This window comes from Perna viridis, chromosome 3 (genome assembly GCF_037379345.1).
Source record: "Perna viridis isolate PV_CMFRI_1.1 ecotype Kerala chromosome 3, ASM3737934v1, whole genome shotgun sequence".
NCBI lineage: Eukaryota > Metazoa > Mollusca > Bivalvia > Mytilida > Mytilidae > Perna > Perna viridis.
The window spans coordinates 56,823,457-56,836,817 of NC_142447.1; the positions used below are offsets into that span (position 1 = coordinate 56,823,457).

At 32.2% G+C, this 13,361-nt stretch overlaps 1 protein-coding gene across 4 annotated transcripts in view; it reads left to right on the forward strand.

Moving 5' to 3' along the window:
- The first annotated feature begins 581 nt into the window (after window positions 1-581).
- LOC148623027 (uncharacterized) overlaps window positions 582-13,361 on the forward strand; it is a 35,646-nt gene continuing 22,866 nt past the window's right edge. Inside the window, exons 1-3 of one of the 4 annotated variants that reach the window (XM_088573493.1) lie at window positions 582-782; window positions 2,773-2,818; window positions 7,430-7,498. In XM_088573493.1, the coding sequence (XP_088429619.1) occupies window positions 2,800-2,818; window positions 7,430-7,498 (88 nt within the window). In that variant the 5' untranslated portion in view covers window positions 582-782; window positions 2,773-2,799. The remainder of the gene's footprint in view (window positions 783-2,772; window positions 2,819-7,429; window positions 7,499-13,361) is intronic. The other 3 variants (XM_088573491.1, XM_088573492.1, XM_088573496.1) reach the window with 3 other exon arrangements.

Here is a 13,361-nt window from a genome sequence, read left to right on the forward strand (position 1 = left end):
AAAAGTTCAATAGCAGAATTTGCAATAAAATGATTGTTTTGTAGAAATTTATTACTTTATGGCTAGATCTGATAAAAAAATGGCACAAGGGGATTTATCATAAACCTAACTTTTTTTTAAATGTACAATGTTGTTTCGAATATTAATTAAAATAACAAGAAACAGAAATATAACACACAGGGATATGGAAACAATATTCCTCTTCGACTGCTCGTCGCTTTACATCAAACTGTGCTATTGTTATGTCAACAGGATTACTTTTGTAACTTCCTGAAAAAAATGGTTTTGTGTTTTTTTCTATTATACAAAATTGTAATATTTTGCTAAGAAGTTAAAACTAATAAGTTTAATTATTACTTACTTTATTAAAAAATACAAGGAAATAAATCCTTCAATAAATTGGACGTAGTTTTTTAAACGCTACAGTCAAAGTGCTTCAAGGAGACTTGTTCAGTCTGGTTTTCTTCGTGATCAATTATCACGCATTTCAGAAAATCCAATAACTACTTTAAACCAGTACATCATTATCATTAATTATTAAAAAAAACTTTTCGACAGAGAAGTGAATCATCAAATATTACCTTACAGGATTTTCAGACATGCGATGAAAATTGAAAAATAACAGTGTTTAATGTTTTAATTCAGTAAATACTTTTATTGGACGATATTGGTTTGTAGTGTATTGATTACCACTTTCTCGCACTATATAGTTTATTGATCCAAAGATCTTTTCTGAACCAAAACATTGGAAATGGAATTATAGAAGTCTACATAGCCAGTAGGTAAGCTTTTCACAAGTACAGTTCTTAAAGCTGTCCTCCTTGATTGTATATGTGTTTATTGTCAGATCACAATAGTGTATGATGCTTTGATGGGTGGTTATTGACAATATCATCAATATTGATTGAATCTCGACGGATTCCAATGAAACGTATACGTTTAAAGTGGCATTTTTTTCAAGTCATTTGGAATATTAAATGGAAAGCTGATCTTTGATAGATAGTACAACAAACCGGCTCTCTCTATGGTCTCCCTCATAATCATCATAATATAAGTATGCCATAGTGGTCATCTCAGTACTAAGATTCATTATAAAAGAGAATACTTTAGTTTTAAAATTAAGTTTTCTTACCTGTGCAGCAATATACCTTCATATGCATATGGTATTGATTAGCTACGCTAGAACTAACTACTCTGATTCCCAGAACACTGTAAATATAAGATTAACAGACTCCTGAATCAGGGGTATGAGGAAATGCATTTCAAAAGGTATCTTACAAAATTCTTTTTCATATATCAGTCTTGTTGAACAATACTTAGTTTCTTCTAAAACATGTGTAATGATTACTTTTAGAAAATTATTTTTTTTTGTACTGCTATGACCACCGATTTTCTAGGTCGGTAGTGGGTTTGATCCCCGATTGAGGCATATCAAAGAACAATTTTAGCAATAACTGCATCTCTTTTAAGATGTTTTCAAAATGCTGGAAATTTCCATCGACAACATATTTGTCCAGTGTGGTGGACGGTCGACATTCCAATAGAAACATATTGTGCTCCTCTACATGCTGACCTATTCCTTCACTCGTATGTGGCAGACTATACAGCTGATCTGATCCGAAAGAAAGACATCGTTTGGCTAGATCTTTTAATATCAGTTTCGGCTATACAGATGACGTTTTATCGTTAAACAAATACTAGTTTCGGGGATTTGATACATCGCATCTATCCCAAAGAACTTGAGATAAGGGATACTACAGACACTGTGAAGTCAGCCTCATATCCTGAACTAGTCTTAGAAATCGATTGCAAAGGAAAACTATTGACCAAACTTTACGACAAGCGTGATGACTTTTCATTCAGAATGGTCAACTTTCCTTTCATCTGTGGCAACATCCCTCCAGCACCTGCGTATGGAGTTTTTATATCACACTCATATATTATGCCAGAGCTTGCCGTAACTACTTTTTGCATCGCACTGGATTTCTTACGATTAGGCTTCTGGAACAGGGTTATGTTGCTACAAGATTGAAGTCATCACTAGAGAAGGTTTATGGTTGTCATCATGAACTTGTGAATCGTTCTATGTATTCATCTGCGCCATGAAAACTGATTTGTGCAACGTGACATAGTCTCTTTCGTCTACCCCGGACTTGACTTAGCAATAATACTGTGTCTTATTTGGGTTACAATAAAAATCTGCGTGTCGGACAAGTACAAGGCCAAACTGCATAAAATACCTGACATAAGACATTAAACTCGAATCATCAATTAATCTCTGTAATGTAACATTTGAAGAACTTTCAGTTCAATAAGATGAACATTTTGTTGTAAAACTGCGACTTGTTGGAAACTAAACTAGTACGCAATTTACTAGTTAACAGGATTGTCAATACGACAAAGTAAAGGAATCTTCATTTATGTGTTATGTAATTTAATTCAATAGCTTGTTATATTTCATTATTGACTAAATAGAATAAGCCAGTACCTCATAGGGCTTATAAATAAAGCTTTCGATAACAATATTAATTATTTACTAATTCCTTTCAGAAGTTCCTCTATAAGTTATAATTAAACACCTTCAGAGTTTCTGCTTGAATTGAACTTTTGCTGAAAAAGATAAGATGAAAAAAAATGGACAAAAAATTGTATAATTTGGATTGGATTTTCTCAGAAATATTCAATCGTAATAGAAGTTTTTCATTATATATCACTGACAAGGAAGAAGTATGTGTATGATCTTGATTATAAAATATAATGGATATATTTCAGAGAAAAGATGACTGTAGCCTATCCACCATGACACAGACACCTGTTAGTGAGTAATTACCATTATATATTTTTATTTTATTCTTGACAAAAAACAACTATTCTGCTATTCAGAGAGGTACGTGTCTTGCTGGAACATGTTTATGTCACAATGAAATTTATTAAGTTACTTTAAAAATTAGAATGCATTGCATAACATATCGCTAGTATTGACATGCAAATATTGCTTTTTTTAAAATACACGAATTTACTGACATGATTAAGATATTTTTACTGCAAATGTCTCAATGTAAGCTTTAAATAGATCATAAATACATCTTCTGTACTTTTTACTTGTATATAATTATTCTAATATTAAATTTGACAAGTGTTCCCGTGTTCCGAAGAAAGTTCAAGATATTTGTAGTCACCTTTTCTATTTTGTCTGCGTTGTCAGCGTTTTAATCCGTTTTATTTGTATTTAGTTCTTCTTTACCTTTTAAATATAAATATTTTCCCTTATTCAATATACATATCTCCTGTACTTTTTCACTACTGGTTTCACCAACTTCGTCCGGGGATAATTTTATCGTGTAATATAAGGGAAAATAATTAACCGTAATGGCTACGGGAGGTTGAGGGTGCTATAACCCCCCCCCCCCACCATTTTCATCTACAATGCCTTTGTTAGTCCATTGTAAAGGTTGTTTTGTCATTTGTTACACGGACATTCCTTATCACTTTTCCTTTTTAATAATTGCTGGAGTTTATCAGTTGGTTATTTTGTTATTGCCCTTCACTGGAATTGCAAACTTTTTAGTACCTCAATTATACATCTTTCTCTAAATACAAGCATGCATAGACTTTTTTTCGCTGTTTTTTATTTGCATGAATCAAAAGTTTTAAATTACAGATAGTATTACAGGACATTAAGTTTAGAGTCACATGACTACTTTCGCCACACTTCTCAATAAAAATTAGTCCCTACGTTTTCATCCAGGAAGCTTTTGAATTTCGTTGAAAATTAATTTTGTCGTGACGTCTCAGCTTATGTTACCAAGGTTCGGTTGGTTGAGAATGTATAAGGAACAAGTACAGGGCTATACAAAGGCAAGAATAAAATGAGAAGACAATTCTCAATTCACCTGAATACATTAACTTTTAAACTTTACGTGCTGTAAAATATTTTAAAAATATTGACATATTGACATAGCAAATGCTCTGTCCACCGTTGACGATGGATATGTTGTAGTTCCTGATGTTAAGGCTTGATATGATCACAATTACAACATAGGTAAATTAGAAGCAAACGACAGGAAGACGATTACTTAATATCCTGTATTTTCTAGATAAGGATCCTTTTTTTCGTAATGTTAGTCTCTCCCTTCTATGTTATTGATAAACCTGCTGAATTTTATTGAATGTAAACAGCAATTACATATAGCAGAATCTGACAAATGCTGTATCTCTTTTCAATTATTTAACTTGCAATTTTCAAAACTGTCAAAAATAGTTTTTTTTTGTGGATTTAGAAACAAATTTAATGCTCTGCTGGAAAAATCTTTACTCTTAATTTTGTTATCGTAAGATATCAATGTTATGACACTTCACACCCTTTTAACATGTAAAGCTAAGCTAATATCTTCCAGAAGAAATATTAGGGAGTCAGTCCTGCAATTTGTGCATACATTTTAACATGAATTAGTTCATATGTGTTGTAACATTGTTAAGTAAAACTTCTATTTATGGTATTTTTCATTATCTTTAACACACATATTGTTAATATGGTAACATAATTGTAATTTTGTGATTTTTGTTAGCTTTTTGCACTCCAAAGATTTACATATCAGGGATATCCTTTGTTAAATACAACCAATGATGAATTTTATTACATATATAGAACAAAATAAAATTGAAATTGAAGAATCGATAGAAGTGTATTTACTATTCCGATTGATTATCATGACAATATTTGTAATGGATTCTGAGCATTGGTATTTATTTCATCATGCTCCCATTTATATATTATACCATGTAAGATCAATAACGTCTATTCTCTTGTGATAGACATATTAATGCATTTAGTCGTCGTTCCGATTCTTCTAATAATACTTGGAGTTGTAATATAAACACAATCCTAATCTCAAGAAATAATTAATCTTAGTGTACCATCAAATGTAGGAAACAAGTGTAATACTATTCCAGAGGAAACAGTTTCTAAAACTTTATCTAAGAACAAAGAAATATTTTATACATGATCAAAGTCAACACTGTGACAAGGATTAGCCGTCACATTTTCCAAGGAAGATCACAAAATGAAGAACAAAACCATTAATTCCAAACACAAAGACAACACGATTGTTATTCACAAAATTTCTTGGAAAACACACTTCAATTTCAGTAAACGAAGTCATTAACACTATAGATGCGATAAACAAAGACAACTAATTACTCGTATTCAATGGTACGCTATTTTTTCTGGAAATATAGAAATATAAAAGCATATAAACAGTATTCCTCTTAAGCCCTATTGTTCGTTGAACATATAGGAAATGTTTTGTAGTATTTCTTCCAATGTCAATGTTTACATGAGATTTTAAATAATCTATAACACTGTTACGCACCATCACAACATATTCTGATACTACAGAGCAGTGTGGTTTTAAACTATAAGGTTTGTTTATATCTCCCAGTTTTAGTGGAGTCCGAGTTGCTCATTTGCTTTTGTTGCTTTGTAAGTTATTTAGGTTACTTTATGCTCTTTGTTGTGTTTGTTTGTTTTCCATGCTTGGTCTTTGTCCCTGGATTACATTCTTTTGATTTTCACTAGAATCTTGGTTCCCCTAATTAATCTTTCGATTGAACATGTATCCAATTTCCATTTTAGAACATGGATGTAAATCAACAAACTTTTTTTATATCTCAAATCTTAAATAGGTATGGAAGAGTAATCAACGGAACCAAGATCCGAGTGATAATCAAAAGAATATATTCTAAGGACAGAAACAAGGCATGGAAAATAAACATACACAACAAAGAACATGAAAAACAGAGAGCATGGACTAATGCACCGATAGAGTAAGCGTCTCTGCTTTTCCAGAAACATCCATCAAGTTGCGCATGAATCACGTCCGGGGTAGACGAAAGAGGAAAGGAAAACTGTGACACGGTGAATCTGTTTAGTCTAGTTCTCATGGTGCAGACAGATACCACATAACGACTCACGAGTTCATGATAACGACAATAATACTTTTTGTTGCGATGACTTTAAGCCTTTAGCAACATAACCCTATTCAAGAAACCTAATTGTAAGAAGTCTTGAACGGTACGAAAAGTCCAAGTAGTTTCGACAAGCTTTGGTAAAACGTATGAGTACGTGCCACAGATAAAAGGAAAGTTGACAACGAGAAATCAACGCGTTTGTTGTTTAGTTTGGTCATGAGTTTCCCTTTTCCATCCATCTCTAAGTGTAGGTCAATATATATGACTGACGTTATAATGCATATAGTATCTATTATCTCAAGTTCTATGGGACAGTATTAAAATCCCCAAACTAGAATTGTTTATAGACAACACGTCTTCTATATTGTGGAAACTGAGATCAAAAGGATAAACAATGTTCCTTCTTTTAGTTAAGATAAGCTATAAAATCAACCTCATAACGGTAGTAAAAGTACCACAATATGTTCCCATTGGAGAAATAATTTTTTTTCTAGTTTTATTTTTTGTTATATCAAGTAAATTTTTAATTTGATATAGTATATCATTATGACAATAGTAAATGGTAGTAATCATACGCCAGTCAGTTTGACATAGTTTTTAAGACTTGTCTTGAAATAAGTGTTTGTTCCCATGTGCTCTATGAATAGACATGACAGCCATGTTTTATTACACGGGAAAAAATCTACATTTGTTTTTGGCGTTGTACCCTCAGTGAGGTCGACTCTCTTCTTTCTAACAGTTGATTACTATTTACTCATTTTCCCCCAAATTGTTAAAAGTTTAGCAATGTTTAGATTCTTAAAGGACAGATTGAACAAGTGTTTGCGCTATAATCACGGAAATTGTCTTTTTTAAGTAGCTTAAATTGCTTTAAAGAATTCCTTAGCATTTGACCACTTCACTACCCATCAGTAAATATGTCTATTTAGCTAATAAGCTCTGAAATCCAGAATTCGTATATCACTTTATTGAGTTTTCTAATTCATTGTATATTTTAAAAAGGGTTCTTGAAAAAGAATGCCATATTTCAACTTTGACATTGGTAATTGAATTACGATTCCAAAATGTAACATTGTTAATATTGTATCCTAGCTGACCTAATGAGTTCATCTTTGAATAATTCTATAGCTATCTTTCAAAAACTATATTTCATTATTTGAGCAATGAAAATGCCTTTTATGTCTTCATAGTTGGAAATATGTCAATAATAATAGTTAAGACATCATTTTTCTTCTCATATTAATTCCTCTCTACTTTCAGTCCCTAGAGTTCTATCATCTAAACATTCATATTCATAGTTTTCCTTGAATCCCAGGAGAAGCCATTGCTGTATATAGTTGGTATTTTCTTCCTGTAGTATCTATTTGCTCAAAGTGTTTTTAGTGAAAGTTAACCTTCTTCTGAAATTTTATGAGGATATTCGTATTTTTGAGTATTTTTACTTTTACTTTTTTTAAAGGAATTGTATGTAATATGATATCAAATCTAACTATTGATGGAGCTGACGAAGGCATTGAAAGAGAAATATGTATGTATTAATTTTATAATGTTTCTTTAACAAATGAACACTTATCGTTGAGGGTAGAATTTTGTAGAAGTTGCTATATTGTTTCAATATTTTCGAATTAACCATGTCATGTGCTCCCCATTTCCCCTTTGTTAACGATATTGCGCATTCTATGATTATTATTACCGTTTGGTTAATTCACTTTATGTTTTGTTGTGTTGTATGAGTCTTGTTCTTCACTTTTATTGTGTTATGTTAAAATGATAAAAGTATTGATAATTGGGCGCTTATCCTCCAAAATGTGCTTTATTCCGAAATGTCTGCTATAATTTATTTCCTTTTTTAAATTTGCTGTTGTGTCAAAATGAAAGAATGTACAAGTATTAGTTGCAGCTTTGCTAGTATTTTTTAGTGATTGTTATCACATGGGATTTTTTTGTACTATTTAATGTAGTCTTAGAACAAAGCGCCAAAAGGCAAGCTCACATTGATTATCCTATAATATTTATACTCGATTCGATTGGGAATCAATTTGCTTCAGATCAATTATCAGTGTGTACTGTTTCTGGATTTATCTTTTATATAAACAATATTATATCAGGCAAATTACGTTTTTTATACACTAGTAAAACTTATCGGTGATGGATTGGCTTCATATTTCGATATTTTTGGCTTTGAGCCCTTCATGTAAACAACTACTTTTTGGGATTTTGAACTTCCTAAGAAGTTTGTTCTAATGCTTCAGAGGAGAGATTATTCCTTGAAACACGTGTACAGCATAGCGAAAATGATTGATATTATATGTATTTTGAAACTCGTGTTAAATTTAGGAAAGAGCCCAAGATTTCATATAATAGGGGTGTAATTAGAAATAATTGCGAAAAGGAACGATCCTCAATAACCTTTTATTGGAGATCCCAATCTTATACAAAACATTATATTTTCAAATTTTGTTTCAAACCATGTGAGCTTTTGCCATTATTTGGCGTCCGTCATCGTCGTTAATATTTTTTTTTCAAACTTTTCTCTAAAACCACTAGTAGGTGAGCGCCAATTTGGAAAAAGGCCTTCTGTTAAGGTTTTTCATACACCTACCTAACACATGGCTAATTTTGGTATGTATTGTAAGAAAAGTCATCATAGCTTAAGGTTTGATTGGTCGTAAAAGTTTCCCGTGGTCACGTTACTTAAAAATCTCGCGAGATCAAAAATATGTCGAAAAGCTTGCAATTATACAGTGAGATTTATTTCAATACATTTTTAAACTTTTGATGTTGAATTATTTCTTTTCTTAATAGAAAGATAAACACAAAAACATTATATTAGTTTAGATTTCTTATTAAAATAACCTATTTGGACATGCATTAGTCTTTTTTAATCTTATTTCGAATACATTTAGGCGATTTATTCACTTAATGAAGATCAATGATGCGACTTTAAAGCCTTTAAAATAAATAGCAGTGGAGCTGTCTTCCGGATTGTTTTTCGTGTTTATCCCGGCCTCGTTTTATTCATCGGGTAAATTGAAATATTCATTAAAAAGATGTTATATTTGCGTATCATGATCGAGTTTCAGTCCCGTTGAATGTATACCCTGCCTATGAAACGTATACAAAGCCAATAAATTGGCATCGTTGTATTATATGCCAAACTGTCACACAGCAGAAACTAACCGCTTATCAACTGATAAAATATTTCCGACTTTTATAAATGCTTTAAGGCAAAAAAGTGATATACATAGAATGTTACTTATTGAATTGATCCATTGGATGACATTCCTTCAAATAAAATTAGGCATCACAAAAGCTTTTACAAGACTCATACAAGTAGACGACACCTTACATTTTTGCTGTGTATGTCTGTTTTCCATGTCTGGTTTTTGTCCCTGGATTACATTCTTTTGATTTCCGCTAGAATTTTGGTTCCCTTGATTTTAATCTCAATCGAGTTTTTCATTATCATTTAAAGTGTAAAAAACTTACACGAAGAAAAACTACTTGTTTGGGTACATCTCCAAACAAACTGACTATATCTAATACCTTACACAGTTGGTCGTCTTGCATTTTATGCAAAAAAATCGGAAACTCCATCGTATTCATTTGTATTTCAAAATACAACATAACTTTGGCGTGGTACAGAATCGACAAAAAATCAGATGAGAACATGTTCGTGTACCATTCACGTGACTTGTCAAATCAATAAGTGTAGAGGTGTTCGTACTGAAAAAAAGTCATGGTGAAAAAATACAAATATCGCTTTCTGCATACAGACAAGTTATTCAAATACGCGTCTTTTTGACTTCAACTCATTTCTTTATAAATATTTCGGGAACAACATAGTTGTTGGTGTGAATCATGGTCAGGGGAAGTCAAACTTTGTATCAAGTAGTTTTGTTTTTCACAACTGTCTTTGGCATTCAGTGTTATTAGTTTAAAAATTGAAAAAAAAAGAATGTGTAAAACTACGAATGTCTGCGTAAACTTTAGAAAAAGAAACCAAAATACTGTATTTGGGAGGGACAGTTATAAGACGCAAAATTAGGATTACTATTCTTCAATGAATATCCTACTTTGAACAAAATGACACTGATGAAATCTTTAGAGACTTTTCCTTCTTTATCGACAGGGTTTATTACATGACTGTTTGATGATAAATCTTACAGCAATGTAGAAAAAGGAACATTTATTTAAATTCCTTTTGTATATATACAGAAAAAAGTTATGGTTTGTCCGAATGCATTGCGTCATTGCTTACAAAGGCTCTAGTCACACTTTGTATTGACATCCCTTTGAAATTGCTCTATATCGAAGGTTATAATTTCTAATTGAGCATTTATACTTTCATAGACTCCTTGCTTCATATTACGAGGTTTGATTGTACATTGAAGCTGACAACCTTTACATGATTGTACTTGATATATTACCCACTGTTTTCTGCTATTACGATGTCAAAGTTGATATGAATGCTGAAACAGTAGATGGAAAGGAATATTTTTACTCAATAGTTAGTACCATATTTCATGTTTTGGAGGATTAGGCCGCAATAACAATTAAATACTTGACAACAAAATCAGAGAATCACCAGTTATCGAATAAAAGCCCAGCAAATAGGTGAAAAAGTTTCATCGCTTCATACTGGTGCAACCAAAGCATAGAGCTGATACTGTTCAGAAAAACTAGGCTTTTTCTAAGCTATTAGAATGTTTCATTTCCATGCCGAAACCTCTTATTACTTGGTAATTCTTTAGAAATTTACCACTTACTATTGTTGAGTTACCATGTAAATTACCTACAATTGACAGACAGCAAATTCTTTTGTGTCCTGTGTTCAACAAACAAAAATACAATATCAGTGGTTTGCTGATATATGTCAGCAGGCATGTCGACCATTTTCTGTGCATACTTGATCGTCTGTTTTCAGTTACAGATTCTGCGGTTTGGTGGCTTTTATACTCTGCCGTGTTCTAATTCATCATTAGGAAAAAAAATTGGGAAATTGGAGTCTTTGATATACGTTGGTAAATACAGATTTATATGCAGTCACTCCTATTCACCAAATGCTTTCTGGAAAACAACCCAACTGTGTAATACATACAGCCAACTGGAGCTGCTTTTTTTAGGTTGTATTAGGTAACAAGAATGTCTCGAAATACCTAAAGTGTTTTGGCATGCCGCATACAACATTTGACAATTTTATGAGCCGTTCTCTCACATTGGGCAATCATCAAAATTAAAGTCATCAAAAAAGCAATAAAAGCAATCTGGGGTAAAATATGAAGAAATTTTAAGAATGGGCATATGTAATCAGCCTCTAGCTTCTTAAAGCATTATAAGTTTTTCTAATTAATAGTGAAGAGTGAAAAAGATATATGGCTTTCATATGCATTCATTATTCCCATTGTTGCCTTTTCTGTCTCTAATTAAATACGCCCCTCGGACCCCTAATGGAGCCCTGTCGTCTTACGCGACATGCTTTATTCTGCCTACTGAAGTTGCCAGTGGTCCTCGACCGTTTTTTCTTGCGTTGGTTTAGCTTCCGATTAAGATATTCGTAGTTGTATATTTGTCCACCTAAAAGGGAACAATTCAAAAACATTACACAATACACAAAACGCAAACATTTACACACTTTAATATATTCAATCCTTTACATGTATGTAACCAAATGAAATATTGCCCATTGACCGATGTACGTGAAAAACTCTAAGATATTGTTGTTTCTAATCATTGACATAAATTTGAAGTAAAACGGTAAAAATACGGAGGCGTTTCCTAGGTCACAAGACGTTAGGACGGACGCAAGGAAACAGGTACGGACGTACGGACAGATACTTGAACGGACCAAAACATCAAAAATCCGCAACTTTTCGTTGCATATAATAAATAAGTATTTTCGATCATAAGTTACAAATCCTTTAAAAATACGCTTTAAAACCTTTTCCCTCGTTTTTGCATTTTTTGCGAATCAACCACGATCTTAGGTTTACAAAAGTAGATAAATATGTTCTTGAGTTTTTTTATGTTTATAAGGCAAAAAAAAAATGCCGGTCGTTTTATATGGAAACCCCCCCCCCAAATTTTGTCTTTTTACAAAATAATGTGTTTTTTTTTCATAAACTCTAAAGAATTTCTATAAGGTAAATTTAAAAATGAATATAGCTAAGATTTAAATTGATTAAAAAGCAATTTTGATATAATTTTAAAATATGGTTTATTTTTAAACCACGTTTTTATTTAAATGTTATATGATTTTGAAATACTCATTTTTTTGCTGTTTTTGCAGTTTTTAAAAAATTGTGACCTTTTCCCATTTTTACGACCGTGCAATTCTGAAAGTTCGATTAAAGACCTTTCCAAAGATATATAATATAGGCATGTGTTAGATAGGTGCATTAAAAACCTCGAAATCCCTTGTTCGGTACTCGCCGATAGACAAAATTCAGTGAAATTTGGTATGGTTGTTCCTTAGAGTGTCCTACACAAAGCTTATGGTTGGGTTTTTGATTGGTCAAAAAAACAGAGCCATCGTTATTTAACATAGACCATTTTTTTCCTATCGTTCAAAAACCGTAAAAATATAAAAGAAAATCTTTATGGCTCTTCAGTTCGATGTGATCTATCTCCCATGATCATTTCAAGTTGATCAAACGTCCAGTTTTAGATTTATTGCCTAATGCCATTTACACAGGTGCTAATGGTTCGCAACTTTATATGGTTGTTGACCTCGATGATTTCTACAAATGATGAATTTTTGTGTGGCTAAGATGACCCAGTCGGTTGCTGCAAACCTTTTTGGAATTTTGTATCTGCTTATACTACGGATATGGGGATCATGGCATAAATATTTTATACATCGTTGTTTTTCCAAAAAAGATGGTACACCTAGATACAAATATATAATTCTTGGTAGAGATTCCTCATACTTTGTAAGAAATAATTCCAAATCATCTTCCAAATATACAGAGGAAGATGTTTACAAAATGCTGGAATTTTTAATCGACAACATATTTTCCAGTGTGGTGGACGTGTTTTTCAACAAACGGTCGGCATTCCAATGGGAACAAATTGTGCTCCTTTACTTGCTGACCAATCTTAATCCTTCACTCTTATGAGGCTGACTTTAAAGCTGATCTGATCAGAAAGAAAGAATATCGTTTGGCTAGATCCTTCATTCTCAGTTTCCGCTATATAGATGACGTATTATCTTTAAACAATCCTAATTTCGGGGATTTGATACATCGTATCTACCCAAAAGAACTTGAGATAAAGGACACTACAGACACGGTGAAGTCAGTCTTATATCTTGACCTACACTTAGAAATCGATGGTAAAGAAAAACTATTGACCAAACTTTACGACATACGTGATGACTTTTCATTCAGAAT